Source organism: Rhinolophus sinicus, linkage group LG14, assembly GCF_036562045.2.
Source record: "Rhinolophus sinicus isolate RSC01 linkage group LG14, ASM3656204v1, whole genome shotgun sequence".
Taxonomy (NCBI): Eukaryota; Metazoa; Chordata; class Mammalia; order Chiroptera; family Rhinolophidae; genus Rhinolophus; species Rhinolophus sinicus.
This window is the reverse complement of record NC_133763.1, coordinates 17,072,286-17,095,086: the sequence shown is the minus strand read 5'-3', so window position 1 is coordinate 17,095,086 and position 22,801 is coordinate 17,072,286. Positions and strand designations below refer to the sequence as shown.

At 39.2% G+C, this 22,801-nt stretch overlaps 1 protein-coding gene across 1 annotated transcript in view; it reads left to right on the top strand.

Moving 5' to 3' along the window:
* Positions 1 to 22,801, top strand: part of CLVS1 (clavesin 1) — a 154,354-nt gene that overhangs the window by 69,703 nt on the left and 61,850 nt on the right. The window contains exon 3 of the mRNA XM_019752424.2: positions 3,622 to 3,796. Within this exon, the coding sequence (XP_019607983.1) occupies positions 3,622 to 3,796 (175 nt within the window). The remainder of the gene's footprint in view (positions 1 to 3,621; positions 3,797 to 22,801) is intronic.

Sequence of the window (22,801 nt, the reverse complement as noted above, 5' to 3'; positions counted from 1 at the left end):
GTTATGTTCCACCTGCTTGAGGGTGCACTTACTACATGAACTATTTGGTTCAGTAGGTATTTTAAATGAAAAAAAGCTGGGATGGTTTCACAAGTCAAAGATATCAAAATAGGAAAGAGGAAATACAAATGAGGAAGCCAAGAAGTGAGGAATTTGATAATGATCACAGCTGCAGTACGTGGGTACGGGGCGGCCGGGGGGTGTGTGTGTGAAGGGGTGGGGTGTCACTTTCCTCACCAGGGGGAAAACTTCACGACTTGAGACACATTCCACTCACCTTTTTCCTGCGCACCCAGGTCCTCTGGAAAAGTGAAGCATTTGAACATTTGGAAACTATAATGAAGTCCAGAATCGTTTCACTTTTCTCCTGGGATCATCCCATGATTATAACATGTCATTCACTGCCAATGCCTGTCCTGAATAAGGTTTTGGTCTTTAAAATGCATAAAATAGTTTCCAGGTTTCCAGCTAGAATTGAATGCCTTTTGTTGGAAGTGGATACAAGTGGATACGGGATGGGAAGAAGTGATAGATCTCATTTATATAGGAGTAAAATGAGATAGTAATTAAGTGATTTGCTAAAAATCTTTATAATCAATGATTTCTACCTTCACCATTCAGCTAAGAGTGCTAGCTCAAAATTCTCCAAAGATCTCCTTGTTGTCAAATGCAAGTGCCCTCGCCCCTCCGTATTCTCCTTAATCTTTATGTTGCATTTGACTCGGTTAACTACCCTGTACTAGATAGTTATTGAGGCATAACAAACCATCCCAAACTCAGTGACTTATAAAAGCAATAACTTATTGCTCACACATCTGTGAGGCAGCAGGAGTTTATCTGGGCTGGATTCAGCTGGGTGACCCCTTTTTTATGAAGATTTACTAGTTGGCGGGGAAGTCACTGGGCTGTATATTTTTCATTCTTCTCTTCCGTTCAGCACGTTAGCTGTAACATGTTTTCACCATGGCAGTGGCAGAAGACAAGAGAACAAATAGCAACATCTGAGGTCTTTAAGAGCTAGACTTGGAATCGGCACTGTCGTTTTTCTCACATGCCATCAGTTAAATTAAGTCACATGGCCATAGGACAGGAAATACACTCTATTCTCAATGAAGTCAGCACACAGCTAGTGAGTGGATGCTCAGATTAAGCGAAGAATTGGGGTCATAATGCGATTTATCATAGCCTTCTTTCTTGAAACATCACCCCTCCCCCTTAAACACAGTACTATCTTGATCCTTTCACCTTTTATTTCCTCAGTCCTTCTTCCATCAACCTCAGCACTGTATGTAGGCTTTACCTAAGGATTAGCCTTTCAGTCCTGATTTTCTCCATGTGTGTGCTCTTCCTAAGAGAGCTTATCCAGGATGAAACTCTAATTCCCTGACAGTCATTTCTAGTTTACCATTGGGCATTTCCATATTTCCATTTGGAATTGCTTAAACTAATAATCTTTGGTCCCACGCTCCACTTAAATCAATGTTTTTTTTTTTTTTTTTTCTAATACAAAGCTGTATCTCTAAAAAGAGAGACTTGGGGCTTTAGATCACGTTTGATGTGAATGCGAAAACAAAAACCAAACAAAGCCCTGAGGAAAACTCATCCAACATTAATAGAAATTCAGCGTACTTAAAACTTAAAAGAGAATATATCTGAAAGAAAAAAATAATGACTAGAAGAATATTAAAAACCATTACTTATGAAAAAAAGGTTAAAGTCACTAATAATTTTTTTTTAATCGAGAGATTTATAGGGCATCATGACCACCATGTTTAGATAACTGAAAGTGCGTGCTGGGGAAAGACCTGAGGGTTTTTTTTTTTTTTTTTTTTGTAGCAGAACTACACCCAATGGCTGGATTTGGGGGAGGAAAATTTCATCTTGATATAAGGAACAGATTTTTAGTAAGAAGAACTATACAGAAACAGAATGAGCTGATATCCCCTCTCCAAAAATATCTTGCTTCCCCTTCTCCCAAAATCTATTAAAATCTTACCCATCCTTCAGTCTTATCCCGAGTCTTCAACCCTCTGTAAACTCTTCCCTGACTACCCAAATTTTGTTCAACTCCTCTTACTAATCTTATGCCCCATCTTAACTAAATTAAGGGTTCTTTGAAAGTAGAAATACACCATACTATTTTATAATTTCAAGTATGAAATGCAATGCTGAGCTTATAATAGGCATTCAGTAATTCTTACTGGTTTACCATTTGATCTCAAATTTCCTGATTTCTAACCTGGCATCATTAGACTTGGGTAGAATTTGAACCAGATTGAAATGCTCAAGAATCTGATCATTTCACGTGAGGACGTGGTTTCTGATTTTAATGATAGCCTGAAGGAAGTCACAGATTTTGCCGTCACTTGCTATCCAAGAGTATATTTTCCTACTTACTGAATTTAGAGATTCTGTAAGATCTCAAATTTGCAGCTCTGATAATTTGTTGGGAGTAGGAGATTGAATATGCCATCACTTCTTCATGTCTGAAAATTATTTAAAACAATAATCAACTGGTGAGTGGGAATATATGACGTGGAGGAACACAGATGACACTGGAGAACTGTCACTCTAGCTCGTATTCAGGTCTGCTTGTTGTCATAGTTACTGATGTACTCAGAGCAATTTCCTTCTCGAATCACTCTCAGGAAACCTTGAATGAAAATAAGCTATTCTTCTTGATTTATTTTTCTCTATCCATGAATTGAAGCTAAAAAACATCAATTGCCTAGTTGTTTTTTATACTTTTAGCAAGATTTTAAACATGCAAAAGGAACAAGAGGTTTAATCAAAATAAGTACTTCTGATTAAGGTGACATCCCATTTTTTCAGCAATGCTTCATTGAGTAGCTAGGGATTGGGACACAACTATGATTATGGCCCACTCCTGGCCCTAAAAGAGATTAGAGTTCTGTGAGGGAGAAAGATGAGTAAGGGACGCATTTCAATGAAATATAGTCAGTGCTCTGGTGGAAACAGAGTGTAGAGAGACTCATGGAGACCCCAAAGAGAGACACTTTGTCATGCAGGGCGGCCTGCGGGGTCTCTGCTTCCGCTCCCCACATAAGAACGCAGGACATGGTGAGGCCAAAAGGGAACACCCACAGAGCCATAGGTAGGGGAGTCATACCACTATATTCTCGCTGGCGGCATTCGCCTCTCTGCAATCTGCTCTTGTTAGCTCAGCCACCATCTTCTTGCTAGCCCCATTTTTTTATGCTAATGTAGCCACAGCAGTTATATTAGTGGCCAATGGCTCACTGGTTACAGCTGACAGCCAACTAGTCACAGTTGATGGCCATTTACTACCTGAGCCAGCACCTTCCCATGTGAGGCCGAGAGCCTGGAAACTGCACTCCTGGCTCTGTCCCCACACACCTCATAAAGTTTGCGGTGCTGGTGCAGTCAGATCAAAGGGAGGCTTCCATTCTGTGAGCCCGGAAGCAATGTTCTTGTGAAGTTTAGCAAATATATTTTCGGTCACTTTGGGTACAGGACATTGATGTGACCCTGTAGGCTGGGCTCACGGAGCAGTGACGTGAGGAGGCCAGCACTTTACGTGCAAAGTGCAATCACCCGCTGATATTCACACACAGACTCTCCTTTCTGCTCTGGCTGCAGGAACTCCTTCACAGACATCCTCCGTGCCATCCTGCTGTCGTTGGAAGTCCTTATTGAAGATCCAGAGCTTCAGATAAATGGGTTCATTTTAATTATAGACTGGAGTAATTTTTCCTTCAAACAAGCCTCCAAACTGACACCTTCCATCCTCAAACTGGCCATCGAAGGGCTGCAGGTATGTTTAACGCATGGACAATATGAAACTGTGTGTGACAGTCTACTCTTTTTTTCCTTATTGCAGCCAGAGTAATATTTGTCTTTTAGTATGGATTCTCCTGTGAATACTCTGTATTTTTACCTTAGCTTGAGTTTAGATGTTTGTTTTTTTAATTAGCCTTCATTTTCATTAATAACTCTGAATTGCTGTTACCACAGGCACAAATTACCTACTGCAGCAATTATGAATAAAGCTTGGAGATGTTTAGCCTAATGCATCTGAGAGTTTACAAAAATTAAAACTGGAAAACATCTGCTTTATGAGGCTGTCCTATATAGAGGTGGCATGGGAGCTTTCCAGGGTTTCTAGAAGCATCTTTGTACCCCAGAAATGTACCCTGTGGATCCTCACTTCCCAGAATACAATGTGCGGAAGTGTTTGTACTCAAGTAGATCCCTTTAGTGCAAACAAAGGAAGCAGATGAAACTCTACTTCCTGTTTATGTGGACATTGTCAGGACTCTGGGAAAGGGTTTATAGGGTGTGTGAAGGTTAGGGTAGTCAGTCTCTGGGGTCTCTTCTACTTTTAAGGACCCGTGACTCTGTGAAAAGTAACAGACTCAGAGAGGTGATGCTGCTTAGAGGTGATACATGATTAGAGGGCAAAAGTAAAGGCACAGTTCAGGCAGATTCTGAATCAGCATAAATAAAACTCGTGTCCTTTCTTAATTTTGTAGGATGATTTACTCAATGGGGTGACTGCCCCTCCCAATAGACGGCAGCTATATGCAGCTACGTAGTAGCAAAATATTTCCTAATCCTCAGATCCAGCAGCCATCACTCGTGCTCTTCAAAGTACATGACTAGAAATCCCATTGCAGTCACCCACCACACTCTGGTGCGATGAGTTACTGCTGGGTCTTTCTCTTACGCTGCGGCTGATTCACATTTGGCTGCCAGCAAGTATCTACTGGGCCTCTGATAAACATGTTTATTGACTGGATCTTACTTGATTTAAATGGTTTCCTACTTCAAGGGGAGCAGACGTAGAGCAGGTATTTCAGAAGAGGAGGGCACACACCTACTGCTCCAGGAATGCCAGTTGTCTTGTGTGGCTACATCAGGCAGTGTCCTGGGCACATTTTTAAAGCCACTTCTGCATGTCTAGACAACTACATGGAGTGTCCTGCCTTGCCTTAAAACTCTCAGCCATAGACTCGTATATTCTTTACTATCAATCACTTTCTCTTACATCTAACTTGCTTTTCTCCAACCCCCTCTCTTCTAAGCCTCTGAACATTTGACCTCTCTCTCTCTCCTTAAAGCTTTTATCAAAAGGGAATTTTCAAGTAAGCTGCAAGGTTTGTTTCATGCCCTATAACTATGCTGACCCTATTTCCAGGATTTTCTGTGCTAGTACAAGTTCATTTAATTTTATCTTTTTAAAGAAAGATAATTCATTACATATATAAGTAGCTGCGATTCAAGTTCAAATGTTTTTTATAATATTTTTTTCATAAATCGAAAAGGAAAATGTCCTTTATCCAACATTGTGTTCCAATTTTTCTTTCTGAAACTGTGTGGATTATATAATATGTCCCTTGCCAAATTCACTAGGCTGATGTGGGTCTTACTGAGTTAATGCATGTGAATGTGTTTTAAAAGGTAAAGCTATATATATAAGGTTCAAAGCTATTTTTACGAGAAATATTAGATGACCTTTTGTGGGGCAAAGTGGGTTCCATCTGGGCTTTCCCTTGTTATGTACCAGGATATGGGATGAATGTCCTATCTATAGCTTTGGTTAAGGACTAGCCTCTGCTGGGAGAAGAGATATATGAGGCCAGGGTCAGAGTGGAGAAAAGGAATATCTTTCTGTCGTCTTGGAGAACAATGGCCTGGACCCCTTTATTACTCTCCTCTTTTATAAAGCAAGGTGAACTCCCTTGACTATGGGAAAGCATCAGGCCGTCCTGAAGTCAGGCCAGCTGGACGGGGATGCAGCTTTTTCTGTGGACTCTGCCTGCCCAAGCCCTGCAGACCTGGGAATGCTTAGAAAGGTTCAATCCCTCCTGCCAGAAGGATGCCAATTGTTCCACAGGAAGCTGACCTGGCTGCAGGTCCGAAAATCTAGGAGATGACTCCCTGTACCATTTAGCTTGTTGTCTTGGCAACTGTGAAGCAATGCGCAGGGTCACTGTAGATAATTTTGCTGTTGCCCCGCAGTGAATAGTCAGCTCTGACTAGCCACTGGCAACATCTCACAGCAGGCTCTCCTCTCTTGGGCCTTGGGGATATTCAAACACCATGGTCACCTGTCCACTAGCTCTCTCAGTGGCCTTTCTTCATTGCAGAGATTGTTTGTATCCCTAGTGTAGTCATTGACCCTTTTTGACATTTCAAAAAAGTCATAACTGTTACTAAAAAGAATTTATGCCGTTGTAGTCACACTGTTGTACAAGGAGAGTCCCATCCAGGTCTCCATTTGTCAACCATGAAGGTTCAAAATAAATTCCACAACCCCACCAGCTTAGTGAATGATTAGCCTAGTGGAGACAGGGAGGGAAAGCTATATAAAACCAGTGTCAGTGAGAGACGAGAAGCCACTTCCTCTCCTGTGCACCCTCAGAGGGCCCCGAGGAGGTCAGTGTGTCCTGCTAGACTTGTGAGTGATTTGGGGGAGGGATTTCCAGTGACGAGAGCGTGCTCTCTCTGCTGTCCTGCCTTTTGTAGGGTAGATGCAAGAAAGCAGTCTTGTCAGGAGGAATAATGAGACCAATTCTGTGCTAGCCCATCTGGTTTGGGGTTTGGGGTGTTTATAGGAGTTGTGTAGGGTTACCTGCTGTTCAACCACTGGAGAATTTGGGGCCCTGGGATATGACATCTGCTTCCATATAAGCAATACAACCCCTCCCACAGGGAGAAATGGGTGGGAGACCATTGTTTAGACAGTGAGAATTTAGGGTCATTTTTGGTCATTCTTGCACCTTGTATCACAAAAGTTCCAGAACCCTGAGTTTTAACCTTCATTCTTAGTTTTCAATGAGACCTTCAATTAGTAATTCTTGCAACTTGGGTTCTCCAGGGAACCGATTCTGACACAAAGATTAATATGCAAGAGATTTATGAGGGAGTGCTTTTGGGTAACACGGAGAAGGGGAGCTATGGAACAAAGTTTGGCAGCAGGAGACATTAAGTTGGAATTCAGTAATTTCCAATGAAAGCCTCAGGCGTTCTGAAGCTGAGATGATCCTTAGGAGTTGTCCCTGGTTGGGCCCAGGGGCTGGCCTTTATATTCACACATTGTTCAGTCATTGGTTGCAGGCTGCTCTGGGAAGTGGTTGTGAGCTTGGGGAAAGTGATCTATTCAGCCTGAGGCCCCAGAGGGCACTGTTATCTGAGAACTTTCTCGGGGCAGCACCCTGCCTCTGGGGAATGGGTCCCCAGTTCTGAAGGAGACCTGACTACATAGCGGAATATGTACCATAATATGAAATAGGTATTTGAAATATTCTGCAATGTAATGTTGGGGAGCTTTATTCTGAACCTGGATGTTTAATTTATTTTCCCTCTTTGGCTATGTATTGTCCCATTAACCCCAAAGTGGAGGTGAAACCAGGCAATATAGAGCAGATGGGCACGGGGCTAGCAACTTGGTGATAGTCTTATATTTGGGTCTACCAGCTGTATTTCTATGCTTCAAAAGGCAGTTATATATACTCAACTGATCTTTGATGAAGGAGCAAAGGTAGCACAATGGTGCAAAGATAGTCTTTTCAACAAATGGTGCTGGAGCAACTAGACATCTACATGCAAAGAAATGAATCTAGACACAGACTTTACACTCTTCACAAAATGAAATCAAAATGGATCACAGACCTAAATGTGAAATGCAAAACTATGAAACTCTTAGAAGATAACATAGGCGAAAATCTGTTTAACCTTGGGTATGGTGATGACTTTTTAGATACAACACCAAAGGCACCATCCATGAAAGAAATAACTGATAAGATGGACTTCATTAAAATTAAAAATCTCTGCTCTGCAAAAGACACTGTCAAGAGAATGAATAGAAAAACCACTGACTGGGAGAAAATAGTTGCAAAAGACACATCTGATACAGAACTGTTATCCAAAATGTACAAAAATCTCTTAAAACTCAACAGTAAGAAAATTAATAGTCCTATGTAAAAATGGTCCAAAGACTTGAACGAACATGTCACCAAAGAAGATATACACATGGCAGATAAGGATATGAAAAGATGCTTCACATCAATGTCATTAGAAAAAGGACACAGCAGTGTCATCCCTATATACCTATTAGAATGGCCCAAATCTGGAGCACTGACCACACCAAATCCTGGCAAGGATGCAGCGCTTCAGAACTCACATTTATTGCTGGTGGCAATGCAAAATGATACAGCCACTTTGGAAGACAGTTTGGCAGTTTCTTACAGAACATACTTTTATCCATCAGTTTTGCTCCTTGGTATTTATCTAGAGGAGTTGAACACTTATGTGTCCATGAATGTTTATAGCAGCTTTATTCATAATTTCTCAAACTTGGAAGCAGCCGAGATATCCATAGATAAATGGATAAATAAACTATGGTACATCCAGACAATGGAACGTTACTCAGCACTAAAAAGAAAGGAGGTATCACACCATGAACAGACATGGGGGAAACTTAAATGCAAATTACAAAGTGAAAGAAGCCAATCTGAAAAGGCTACATAGTATACGATTCTGACTGTATTCTGGAAATGGCAAAACTGTGGAGACAATTAAAAAATGAGTGGTTGCCAAGGGTTGAGGGCGGGGGCAGGGAGGGATGAATAAGTGTAGCACAGAGGATATATGATACAATCATGATGGATCCATCTCATCGCACATTTGTCCAAACCCATAGAATGTGCATCAGGAGTGAACCCTAATGTAAGCTATGGGCTTTGGGTGATTACAATGTGTCAATGTAGATTCACCAACTGTAACAAATATACCACTCTGGTGGGGGGTGTTGCTAATGGGGAAAGCTGTATATGCGTGGGAGCAGGGGGTTTATGGGAAATCTCTGTACCTTGTGCTCAATTTTGCTACGAACCTTAAACTGCTCAAAAAAAACCCCACAAAAAACCTTAATTTTTAAAAAGGCAATTATACCGGCAACAAATCATCAAAAAGTGGCATGTACGTAGAGCTTTGGTTATGAACTTCACAGGTTGAATTAATTAATGAGTTATAATAACCATCATATAGAAGACTGCTGTTTAAGGAATCATCAGGGTCTTATACCACAAGTTACCAGTATCAGCTAGTCATGGAATTCTAATATTCCTCCTTTTACAGCAAAGCTTTGAGGAAATGTCATTGTTTAGAATATTAAGTTGTCCCAGTTACATAAACATTCTATGAATATTAGTTCAAAGAATTTTAGTTAAAAATTGATTTTGAGAATGCCTAGAAGTCATTTCCTCTCACTCTGATGTTTGAGCTCTTAAATGTGGTCAAGAGTGCCTAAAAGAGCTGTTGTATCACTTCATCACAACTTGTTTCAATTTTTAATCAAACTAGAAGTAATATTTATTCCATTGCCACCAACTTAATACAGCACGGCATTCGTTGGAGTCCCACTGGGGAATTCTGGTAGAATGAACCAACGATGAAGTCTTGCTCTTGAGTTTTATAATGTTTCCAAAATCAATTTTTGGAATTATTTCTTATAAATCATTGCAGCCCAACCATGACAATCAACACATCACATTTATCAATGTCCAGCCAACCCAGATACTTACAGAGCTTACTGTGCTGAAGTGTTTTCCTCAGGAAGAGCTGTAGCCTTGTGTCCCTCAAGATTTTTACAAAATATTTGATTCCTTTAAGGATCCAGACATTTGTTAAGGGTTTGGAGAAGCTTACTTTTCACTCACCAGAGGAAATCTAGGCAGCACTCTTCCCCACCCCACTCTCCATTTCTGTGCTCCTGTCGTTTTCTTCTGGCCAATCAGACTCTTTATCAGCTCATTAACTATTCATTCAAGGTTTACTGCATGGCCATTATTGTTGTTGTTAAAGGTGATTTTATAATACGTACATCAACTTTGATTCAAACTCTCCCAACAGCTTTGAGCCAGTCTAGTGGAAAAGGCGGTCCATTGCTTCTCCAACACTTAACGCAAATGTGGGAGGAGGTTTGGAGCAATGCTCAGAGGCTCAGCCAACTGTGAACTATCCATCTCCCGAGTGTCCCTTTTTATTACACCATTTCAGACCCTTGCCCATTCTCTTTAGCCTTTTTCCTATATTCTACTTTTTCAGCCCTTTTCCAAAACATGTGATATATTTGCTTGCCCTTGGGGAATTCAAAGGGCCATATTCACTCAAAAGGTTAGGACAGTAAAATGTCTGTCCACTCAGTGGCCAAAATGACAGTTCCTGAGTATGAATGAATGGATAGTGTGATTAGAAATTTGAAAAGGCAGGTTGGGCAGGTCCATGTCACACCAAATAAACAGTCCGTAACTCAGACATGCAGACATGCTGACTCCTGGTGTATTCATTTAACATAGAATGTGGGTCAGGTACTCTTCTAAATGGGAATAGAGCAGAGGACAAAGCCAAGCTGGATTCCTGAAACTTACATTCTAGGGCTTTTTTACAAATAGAGTTGTCCGCAAACCGGCAGTATCAGCATCACGGGGAGCTGGTTAGAAATGCAGAATCTCAGGCCCTGCCCGAGACCTACTGAGTCAGAATCTGCATTGCATGTTCTCCAAGTAACCTGAAGGCACGTTAGAGTTGGGTAGCCGCTGCTCTAACAGCTGGCATTACAGTATGATGCGATGGATCTCAATTTTAAGTGCATCAGACTGCCCTGGAGAGGGATTGTTACAACCCACACTCCAGAATTTCTCATTCCGTAGATCTGGAGCAGAGGCCATGAGTTAACCCTTCAAAAATGTTCCTAGGTGCTGCTCGTGCTGCTGGCATGTGTGGGTGACACTTTGGCCTGGGTGACACCAGAGTCCAAATATTTGGGCTTCAATCCTGGCTCTGCCAGGTAAAGACCTCAGGCAGGTCCTTTATCTCTCTGGGTTTCAGTCTTGTCAGCAGTAAAATGTGGTGTCATAACCACATTTCTAGGAGTCATAACTGCCTGCTAGGTTGATGGTGAAAATTAAATAGTACGTGAAAATTGCCTGGGCCATAGTCAGTGCTCACTGAATAATAGAGTGTTATTGAAGGAATGAAAAGGCCAGCGCTCTCTGTGGGCGCCTGTGGCTCTAATGCACGGCTTTAAATGAAATTTCTCTCCATTCCTCCAGTTCTGTGAGTTTGGATCCCTGACAATTAGACCTCACCAGTCTATTTACTGGCCCTGTCCTTGCTCTCTTTGGTTAATGACTTAGGTCCAGATGGGTGTCACCTGCCCAGGCTGTAGCACTTGAGGTGTCTTCTCTTTCTGTTCATGTGGTGTGATCTTTTTAATTATCACCCAACAGGCTACTCCCAACACATTTGCAGTTGGGTGATTAATGGAGTTGAAATTCACCTTTTCCATCCTCTAGGACTCTTTTTAGCAGTAACATTTGCAGTATCTTTTACTGATCCTTACATTTTTCATGTACTAAAGAATATTTGATAGGAAGAGATCAAAAGAAAATGATATTTGTATTTTGCCAAGAAGCTTCTTAATTCATGTTTTTTAAACACTCCGGGTATGCTTGAAGAACACTTTCCCTCTAGACAAACTAGTTTTTACGTTCTCAGGCCACAAAGCTGTAATTCTGAATTTGCAATCATGCAGTATGTTATTATGGAAATATTAGAGGAATAAAATGTCTCCTTTAATGCTCTACCTTGTTAAGTGTCAATTAAACTCAGGAAGATAATTAGAGCTAATGACACTCTGCTGATCCTGATGGCAGACAGTGTGGCCCATTTAAAACAGTTCCAATTAAACAGGTCTATCTCTGGCATACTTTTGATAAATGGTTTCTCTGGGCTCTCGTGCATTAGAGAGCTAGTCAATGCTCAGATTCATGTGCTCGAGAAACAGTTACCAAGCCTGTACTTTGAGCCGGTCACAGAAGTAAACAGACACAATCCCTGCTCTCGAGAGGTCACGGTTCAAAGCAGAGAGAACCCTATACACAAATGAGGAGGCCGAGGTAGCATATGCAGAAAGGGAGATATGCACCAGGTTAATAAAACCCCAATCCAGGCAGGGGAGTGAGGAACGGCGTCCTGGACAAGGCCAGGTCTGAATCTTAGCAGATGAGCACGGAAGAGCCACATGAAGGCAGGGTGAGAGACATTTCAGGCAGAGGTGATATGATGGGCAAAAGCACAGAGGCAAGACACAGCTCAATAAGAGGGAGAAAATGAATTAATTTCCTATTTCCGGAGTGCCCCTTGCTCTGGTAAGGAGCGTCGTGTTTTCTTGCAGATGTTGGGAGCTACTGAACATATTGAAGCACGATGGCAACACAGATGTGCATTTCACAGGGGATCGATTTGGTGAGTGTGAGCAGGGACGATTCCAAGGCAGGGGAGCCAATTGAAGGTGACTGCAATAATTCAAGGGAGAAATAATCAGTCTAAACTAGGAGAGATAGGAAGGATTTGACAACTACATAGGAAGTGAAAAAGGCAGAGCTTGGTGATTGACACATGGGAGTGGGAAGTGGTAGGAGAGTCAAGGATGATGCTTGGCTGGGCAGCTCCGGTGACGGGCGGGTGGTGGTGCCAACCTATGAGGTCGTGCAGAGGGCAGTGGACAGGTGTGAGGAGGTAATGAGCATTATTTAAGCATTGGACATGTTGAGTTTAAGATTCTGGGGTATATTTTAATTGTTTGCAATAAGTCTGAGCTGAGGGGAAAGGTCTTGTCTGGATCTGGTATTTGAAATCATGGGAAAGGTAAAGACAATTCAGAGGAAAACTGTGAAGTGAGGAACAATGACAGGGAAAAGAACCCAACTGAAGGGCAACATAAATGGACAAGTTAGATGAAGAGAAAGGGGGTGGGAGTTGAGATGGGGGCTATGGTAAGAATCTAGACCTTGTTTCCTGACAGGAACTAAGTGAATTAGGGCTTCAAGGAGGGAAACTGTTTCGTGGCAGCGGTGGGGATGGCATCTAGAAAACTCTACTTTGAGGAAGGAGGTGGAGAAAGGGAAATAACTTTATCAAGAAGTATGTCCCACAGACCATATAGAATGGGAAAATAAAGGAAACTGGAGGAATGAGAACAAGTAAATTGTAGCGGAAGAAGTATTTCCTCTTGCTTTTCCATCAGACAAGATTTTCAGTGGAGGAATGTATTAAGGGCCTTCACACTTTTGTGGAAGACGTCTTGACAAAGGATTGGCTTTTGTGAACTGTTTAGTTCCACGTTAATAGTTCTCAGTGCACCAAAGAAGGATCTCTGCCTCTAATTATTATGAAATGAAGTATAGCATGGCTATCCAGGGACTCTGTTCTGAATATGTTATATATTTGCAGAAATATGGATTGCTATGAGTTTCTAGTCCTGTTAGTGACCTAGGGGACCTAGTACCACAGAGTTCAGCAGTATTTAGCATTCTTGAAGGGCCCTCTGTTGAAAAAAACCTTGGTGGAAACCTTTATCCTGAACAACCCACTTTATCCAGTGATTAAAACATAGATATTAGAATAATACATATTGCCAAAGAATCAGTCACAGCTCTTTGGTTTTACAGAATAGAAAAACAACTCAAATCTGGCTCAAGCAAAGCAAAAATGGGTTGGGGGCATTTACATAGCAGAAAAGTTGAGAGCTACTTACTCTACCTTCCAGGTTGAGCTAGAACTGGAACTGAAGTTGAAACAATGCCATCAGGGCTCAGTCTCTCTCTGTCCTTTGTTACAACTGTCCTCTGTACGGACTTCATTTTCAGACACGCTTCTCCACAGGGAGACAATGAGGACTCCAACTGTTCCAGACACAAATGACCTCTGGTGTCTGCATTCTTGGCAGGGCAAGGGGGCTGTGGGGTGCTCGGGCCAGACCGGAGTATGAGCCCCCGCAAGGTGCTACACCTGAACCACATAGGCCAAGGATGCTGGAGAAGTGGCCCCCCCAAAAGGTGCTGGGAAACGACAAAAATTTCCACTTAGATTCCTAAGGTAGAAAAATAGAGGGGAGTTTTCCTTCAGTTCTCTACTTGCTAGCCAATGTAGCAACTAGGAATTAGGAAGTTGAGTTTTGTTTCTGTTTGGCAAATATTTCCATGGAAAATGGCTTCACACCCATAGACCTGTTTCTTCATCAGCGAAAATCAACAGGGTTGGACACGAGCAGTGGTTCTCAAACTTTATATACACCAAAGTCATTGGAGGGCTTGTTGAAACTCTGATTACAGGGTCTCATCCTTGGAGTGTCTCATTCAGTAGGTTGTTGGTGGGGTGGGTGGTGAGAGAATTAGCGTTTCCGGCAAGTTTCCAGTGATCCTTGTGTGCTGATGTAGGAACTACGCTCAACAACAGTGGACTAGATAATTCCTTAGAACCCTTTTTATCACCTCATGCTACACGTCTATAATTTTACCTCCATGGGGAGAGAGCTACAGTGCCCATGCCAGTGATGGGCAATCTCATATGTAGTAATCTAAATAATTAGAATGCAGTGCTGAAAAGAATTCTGAGGCAAACTCCATATTCAGGCAGAAAAGAATGCTGGCATTGATTGGTGATGTCTGCCTTCCCTGTGTATGGTAAACCAGCAAGCTGCCACCTGTTGTCACCACAGACCTGGGCATTTCTAGCTGAACTGTTCTGGGGGCAATCTAGTGTCCACAATATAAGAAATAAGAAGAATAACCATAGGGTGAGAGAACCATCTCAAAGAGCTCATATTTTCTAGTCTAGGTTAAAAATAAGCCAACGTGATGATGATGGTGGTGGGGGTGATGGTGTTGGTGATGGTACCTATTGTTAAAAGCATTTTCACAAAGCTCCTTATTTGATCCTCCCAAACGCCCTTTGTAATAAGCAGAGCAGGAGAATGACAAATCACTTCAAAATAAAAACGTGAAAAAGATTGATTGGGACAATCAATGAAACATGAATTTCGAATGAGATTTTAGTTGCCATGGAGGCCAACTAAAGACCTCACCACAAGAGAAAGGGGACTTCATGAGAATAAATAGGTGATAAAATGCAGTCTCCTTTTCACCAAAGGAAAGCATTTGTTGCTAAGAAACCAATAAGAATTGTTAACCCCTTTTTAGCCCAAAGGAAAAATTTCAAAGAGCAGTTTCTTATTTTTATATTTAGAAGGACCTAATTTTTATACAATAAGCATTTTATTGAGGTGTAATATGCATTCAGAGAACTACCCAAATCATAAGTGTGCAACCAAGTGAATTCTCAGAAAATGTAAACATTTAAGTAACCAAACGCAGATCAAAACACAAAAGAACAACAAAACACCAAAAAAAGCACTACAGGTTACCCAGAGGTCTCTCCTTCCCCCTCCCATAACTGACTCCCAAAGGTAGCTACTGTCCTCACTTTCTACATCACAGATTAGTTTTGCCAGAGTACAGTTTGATTTACAGGAAAAAGAAGTGGCTTACTCTCTGTCCAGCTGTTCCTGAGTCAATCATTCTTTTGTAGTATGGTAACACTTGGTACACTCTCTGCTTGTACTTTTTTCATCAAAGTTGTAAAACTGTTAATGTCTATATCTGGAATTTAATACATCAAATTATTCTTAGATACTACTGAAGCTAAGAAATGCAGTCACACATTGTCTTCGTGGGGTTTAATTTACTGCAATTGTATCTCATAGGATATAGAATATACAGCATCAAATAAGTGTTACAAAATTATTGCATTAAACTTATACATTTGAGATATTCTTAAGAGAATCCCTCAAACTTACCCTTAGAACCCATTTATTCTCATTGTACACAGGATATTTGTCGTTTTGGTCATGTGATTGCCATGCTCACCACATACTAAAAGTTCGTAACAGGAAATTGGTTGAGGGGCTAATCCATATTTGCACATGAACTATAGCAAGACCTAACAGGTGTTAACCAGGGAAGAAACACAAAAAAAGATTGCATTTTACTACTGAAACTAGAAAGCATGTTGATTGCGGCCATTTAGCAGAGGGGTTGATGTGCTCTGGGCGCATCCGTCCACCATGGCGCCAGCCACGATCCTGAGTGAGCTATCTGGAAGAGTTACAGTCATATTCAACAAGCTTTACTGAAGACACCATGCAAATGTGTAAAACAGTGGAGACGGTTTCATCTAAAATAGTTAAAATGTGATACAGAAAATTTTACAGCTTAAGAGACACACTCTTAATCACTTGGATAACACAGGAAGCCCAGAAATTATTAATTATTTGAGAGCTTTAGAGAAGTTTCATTATATAGTAAAAATAGTTTCCACATTGTCAAGACACAGCCCTTTAAAGGTTTGTCCTTTAGATTCCCTGAAATGAGAGAAGAGTAGATGCTCTAAACGCCTGCAGTTGTTGAAATTTGTAACATTCTCTAAACTCATCTTCCACTCCAAAAACACCACTCTTGGGGGTTCATTATACATGTTCAGTATATAAAAAAAATTAATACTGGTAATACTGGTAAATAAATATTTAAAAATGCAAATTACATACAATCCTACTCAGAAATAAACATTTTAAATCTGTGCATCTGCTCTTTTCACTTCATTGTACACAGTGAACAGTATTCCAGCGCTTTAAATAGTTTTTTAATTTTTTAAACGTAGTTTATAATGACTGCATAGTATTCCATTGTTTAATTATATGATAGCATACTAACCAATCCCAACTGTTGAATGTTTAGATTGTTCACAATTTTTTCAGTATTAGGTAAAATGCTGACATGAACGTTCCTTTAGCTAAATTTTCAGTCTTGTGAATTACTTCCTTGGGATGAATTTCTGGAGGTGAAGTGCATTTTAAAGATGCTCTACAGGCAAGTTATTTTTAAATATTCACCAGCAATATATTAGAAGGTCTGCTTCTGAACCAAAAATCAACACTGGGTATTAAAACGAAGTCATGGTGTATTTGTAACTTTCCCAAGATACGTCCACCACATGGCCCCTATTTGTTTTACTTTGCTCTGATTACTTTGATTACTAATGAGGTAATTTTTTTCTATATGTTTATTAAACATTTGTCTTCTCTTTTCTGTGTATTACCTGTTAATGCACTTGATCCATTTTTTTCAGTTGAGGTTTGTAAATCTTATTTTATCACTCCTTTGTAAGAGATTTATATTATTTAAGATAATTAACCTTTTATCACATCACAGACATATTTTCACAATTTGCCTCTAAAATCAATAGTGTTTATTTTTGCTGCTTTTATTTAAAGAAGTTTAAAAAGTTTGTAGGATCCAGTCTGTTAAGTTGCTTTTGCTAGGACTTAGAAAGTCTTTTTTTCCCTCAAATGTCTTTTTCTAGACTTTTTAAAAAAAATTTATCATTTTTATCTATCAGAATTTACATTTGAAAAGATACGAGGAAGGTATCTAACTTAACTTTTCTGTATGTATTTTGATGAGTCCTAATACCAGTTATTGGATAATGCATCCTAAAATGCATTTTAGAAGGTGGATAAATCAATGCTGAAGAAATATTAAGAAGTAGAGTTGTGACATACTTTTTCATTACATTCTTTCTGTAAGAAATTTGAGTCAGCTTTTGAGAAGTATGAGTAGTAATGTGAATTGGCGAAGGATGGGGAGGTTAGACTCACTTCAATTCAGCAACTATTTAGTCAACTCACCATGGGCCAGAATTCCAAGCAAGCATAGATGGCGGGACCAGCTGGTCGTGTCCCCAAGACAGGACAAAGATTAGCTTGGTGTTTCTCTGGGGCCACATGGGAAGAAAGAAAAAAATGTGCAGTTGTTTTGGGGCACAAAACTGGACTGAAGAGTTTGGAAAACACCTTTCACTGCTAAGGAATTTAAAAATATATACTCATGAAGATGATTTCTCCTGCTTCAATCACATTAGCGTGGAGCTTAGTCATTTAAAGATACTTAATGGAGAATATTAACAATGTGAAAAAATACTTAAAAGATTAAGCTAATGCCAGCTCAAGTGGAATGTCACTTATTGAGAGGAGTAATCCCTAACGCCTTAATCCATAGACTCATTAAGGATTTGAAAGAAATTATGAATAACTTGTTTCATTAACAGAATGAGGTTTTAATTAAGATACTCTTGGAAAAGCAAGAGTACAGGCTCCCGTTAAAGTGGATTTTAAGACTTTGGAAGGGCAAAATCAATTCGAAATGAGATCTAGAAAAGAGAGGACCTGACTCAGAAGCTGTAAAAATAATGCCCGCCTGAGAGAAATAAAGCCTGAGAACATTCTGAAATACTTCTCTCAGGTTAGAGCCTGTTATTGTTGAGTACTTTTGGTACAAAGTTCTATTTCTTTACTGTTCTTGTGTGATTTTCCTTAATATGCACAATTCTTAAAAAAAATGTGTTTTATCACATCTTCCATAAGAAAGCTAGCTACATATAATAAGTTTGTTCAGTCCAAGTATAATAGATACATAAAATAATCAACGATAAGCACAAACCTAATCAATGTTTAAGAGCTACTGTAAGCTGCCCTACTCTATTCATCTACGTTTATGTACCAATGCTGCCCAACACTAAATTTTAGAACTAAAGAGAACTTGGGGGTGGTATAGATCAGTGGGGCTCAAGCTTTAGCTTGAGTATAAGGGTCCCAATTTCTCCACATTTTTGCCAACCTTAGTTATTGACTTTTAAAGTCATAAAACTAATTTTTATTCAAGGAGACAATGGTATTTATATATTTATAACATATATTAATATTAAATATATATGTCAGTTATTTCTAAGATATTGAAAGATTCCACTGTTCAAGCATTTATCCCAAATAGAAAACTTGACCGAATTCATCAATCTGTTTATAATTGGTTTCCAAATCCCAATGATTTTATCTCCTTAATATTTTTCAATTTTCCATCTTATTTTCTCCATGCCCAAAGCCACTGCTTTGGTTTGAGACTTCATCAGTTTTTTTCCAGAAGACGGTTTCTTAATAGTTATTTATACCGTATTTTAGGCTTGCTTTCATCCATTCTCAGGGTTTTGTCATCGTCTTTCTAAAAATCAAATGTTTTGGAATATACACCATTTCCTTCTGTTTTAATTTGATCAGTATTTTTCATGGTAAGCTTAAAAAATAAGAATAAAAGTTTACAAAAACATTTCGGAAAATTTCAAAATTATTGAAAAGATAATAAAAATAAACTGTTATTCCTCAGTCCGGAAAGAACCGCAGCCCACACTTTGGTGTGTTTCTTTTCCACCTTTTACTGAGATATAATTCATATACCATATAATTCATGCACTAAAAGTGTACAGTTAGTGGTTTTCAGTATGTTCACAGAGTTGGGTAACTATCACCACAATCTAATTTTAGAACATTTTCATCATCTCCCAAAGAAATCCTATGCCCATTATCAGTCATTCCCCATTCGTTGCTCCCTCCATTCTTTTCAGAGCCATAGGCAACCCCTACTCTATTTTCTATCTCTATATGTTTGCCAGTTCTCGATATTTCCTATTAATGGAATTATACAATATGTGGTCCTTTGTGATTGGCTTCTTTCACTTGGCAGAATGACTTCAAGGCTTATCCATCCATGTTGTAGCATCTATCAGTACTTCATTCCTTTTTATTGCTGAGTAATAAATACTCCATTGCTTAGTTATACAAAATTATTTATTCACGGATCAGTTAATGGCTATTTGGGTTGTTTCATTTTGACTATAATAAATAATCCTGCTATGAACATTCATGTGTGCATTTTTGTGTGGATATATATTTTCATCTCTCTTGGGTATATGAAAGAATGCAATTACTGGGCCATATTTAACATTTTGCGAAACTACCAAGTTTTTTTCCAAAGTGGCTGCACCATTTTATAGTCCCACCAGCAATGTATAAGGGTCCCAATTTCTCCACATTTTTGCCAACCTCAGTTATTGACTTTTTATTTTTAATTTATAGCCATATTTGCTGGTATGAAAAGGTATCTCATTGTGGTTTTACATTTCCTTAATGACTAATGATATTGAGGATGTTTTCATGTGTTTATTGGCCATTTGTATACCTCCTGGAGAACTGTCTATTCAAATCCTTTGCCAATTTTTAATTGGATTATTTATCTTTTTGTTATTGAGTGGTAAGAGACATATCTATTTTGAATACTTCCCTGGTCAGAGATATCATTTGCAAATATTTTCTCCCAGAGATTGTCTTTTCACTTTATTGATAGACTCTTTTGAAGCACAAAAGGTTTTAATTTTGATGAAGTCCAATTTATCTATTTTTCTCTTGTTGTGCTTTTGGTATCATATGCAACAAACTATTGCCTAATCCAGGGTCATGAAAATTTACTCCTATGTTTTTGTCTAAGAGTTTTACGTTTATGATACATTTTGAGTTAATTTTTGTGTGTAGTGCAAGGTAGGATTCCAACTTTATTTTTTTGCATGAGGATATCCATTTGTCCTAGCATTATTTGTTGAAAAGACTATTCTTTTCCTATTGAATGGTTTTCATTCCCTTGTTGGAATTAATTCATCATAAAGATAAGGGTTAATTTCTAGGCCCTCAATTTTATTCCATTGATCTGTATGTCTATCCTTTGCTACTATAACACTGTCTTGATTATTGTAGCTTTGTAATAAATTTAAATTGCAAAGTACGAGTCATTCAACTTTCTTCCTTTTTAAGATTGTTTTGCTCTCCTGAGTCCCTCGCATTTTTGAATTAATTCTACTTTTTTATTTCTCATTGCTAGTGTATTGAAATACAATTATTTTTGTACATGAATCTTGTAGCTTGCAAGCTTGGTGAACTCATGTATCAGTTTTAACATTTAAAAAAACACCACTGGATTCCATAAGACTGTATATACACTAGAACACGTCAACTAAAAAAGAGATAATTTCACTTATTTTTCAATCTAGGTATCATTTACTGATTGGTTGGTTTGTTGATTGATTGATTGATTGATTGATTGATAGCCCATCCGCCCTGGCTAGATCTCCACTACAATATTGAATAGAGGTGGTTAAGAACAGACTTTCTTGTCTTGCTCCTGATCTTAGGGAAAGGCATTTAGTCTTTCACCATTAAGTGTGAAGTTAGATGCGGGGTTTTTGTTGATGACCTGTAGCAGGTTAAGAAAGTTCCCTTCTATTCCTCGTTTGTTCAGTCAATCACCCTCATCGACTTCTAATATCCTTCAGTGCATCTTATCAGATCAAGTTCATGCTTCATAGCCTGGGATTGAAGACCCTCCTAGACCTTCCCCTGCTTAGTTTTCCAGCCTCATGTTTAATATTCTCTGTGCTCCACCTTTTCTAACCCCTTCTCTAAAATGTAATAAATGGCATGCAGTTCCTAACATTCCATATTACCTTCTGTTTCTCTGCTTTATCCCTATTTTTCACCTCTTAATTGTACTGTAAGATACAGCTCAAGTGCCACTAATTTTTAAAAGGTGTCAATTAACTAGATCTGGCTTACGTGCCCTTCTTCGGTATTCTCATAACATACTGCGCATATTATTTTTATGCTAGAATTTAACATACTGTTTTGCATTGTTTTTATTTTCTGCCTCTCCATGTAGGATACATTTCTTATAGGTAGGGGGTCATACTTTATGTATCTTTTATCCACAGGGCATGGAACCCACTCAATAAATTAATGGACATATGGATAGATGGATGGATGTTGAAATTTATGCCATTTTTTATATTGAGCATACATAAATTAATTTAAAAGATTCACACAATCCTAAGGTTCTTAGCAGCCATAAAAAGCAAGAGCCCTTAAAGGCAAATTAAGTTGTTTTAGGGCCTGTGAGATATAAATGAGGAAAAATAAGTAACAAATAAAAAGACACGTCAAGCAAAAAAAAGAGGGAGGTGTTGCAATCTAGGGTTTCCATAGAACTTGTCTCAATTCCTGAAAATAATGCTGTGTATGACTTGTCTCAGTGGCTTTAATGGTCTGTGTTTAATGCTTCCTAGGGAACCTCATCCCTCATCTCTCCCACCCCTCGTCTACAATCTTCACTACTAGTTATTATACAATCTATTCAACTCAAAAAAAAAAAAACATGGCTGAACATGTATTAAGTAATTAACAATGTTCATATAAGAGTTGTGGTCTGTGATCCCAATAAAAACATGTTTCACCAGGTTGTCATTCTTGTACACAGACTGAGGGAGACATTAAAAGCAGCCAAGAATTAAATGTTAAAGTGGCCAGTACAGACAATAACAGTTCAGTGGAAGGGAAGACTCGTTCAGTCAACAATTACTGAGTGTATGCTAGCAATATGCCAGCTGCTAGGCTAGAGAGGGGATATATAATGTTGAATAATTCAGAATCTGAGTGCTCAAGGAATTTATAGTGTACTGAAGAAGTAATGTAAGTTACCTTTTAACTTATTTATTCATTCAGAAAATACTTGCAAACCATCATCAATATAGTATCTTAGGGGGTGTTCACTACACAGTAATTCATAAAAAAATACCAAAATCTGTGCCCAGATAGAGCATCCATTCTAGTGGAGAGAGGCAGACAACAAACTAATAGATACATTGTATAATATGTTAAAAAAAAAAAATAAAACAAAAAAAAAAAAGACTGTGGAAAAGAAAAAAAAAACAAAGAGTAATGGAGTAGGGTGATCGAGGCTGCTAGGGCATGGATGAGAATGGGTTGCAATTTAAATTTGGGTTATTGTGATTCACTTTATTGAGAAGGTGACTTTGACGCTAAGACGTGAAGGCGGTGAGGTTGTTGGCCAAACAGCTATTGAGGGAAGAACGTTCCAGGGAGGAAGCAGTTAAGCCAATGCCCTGAGATGATAGCATTCTGGGAATAGTCACAGAATCGCAAGGAAGCTCTACATCTGAAGTCAAATGACTGGGAGCAGTGGCA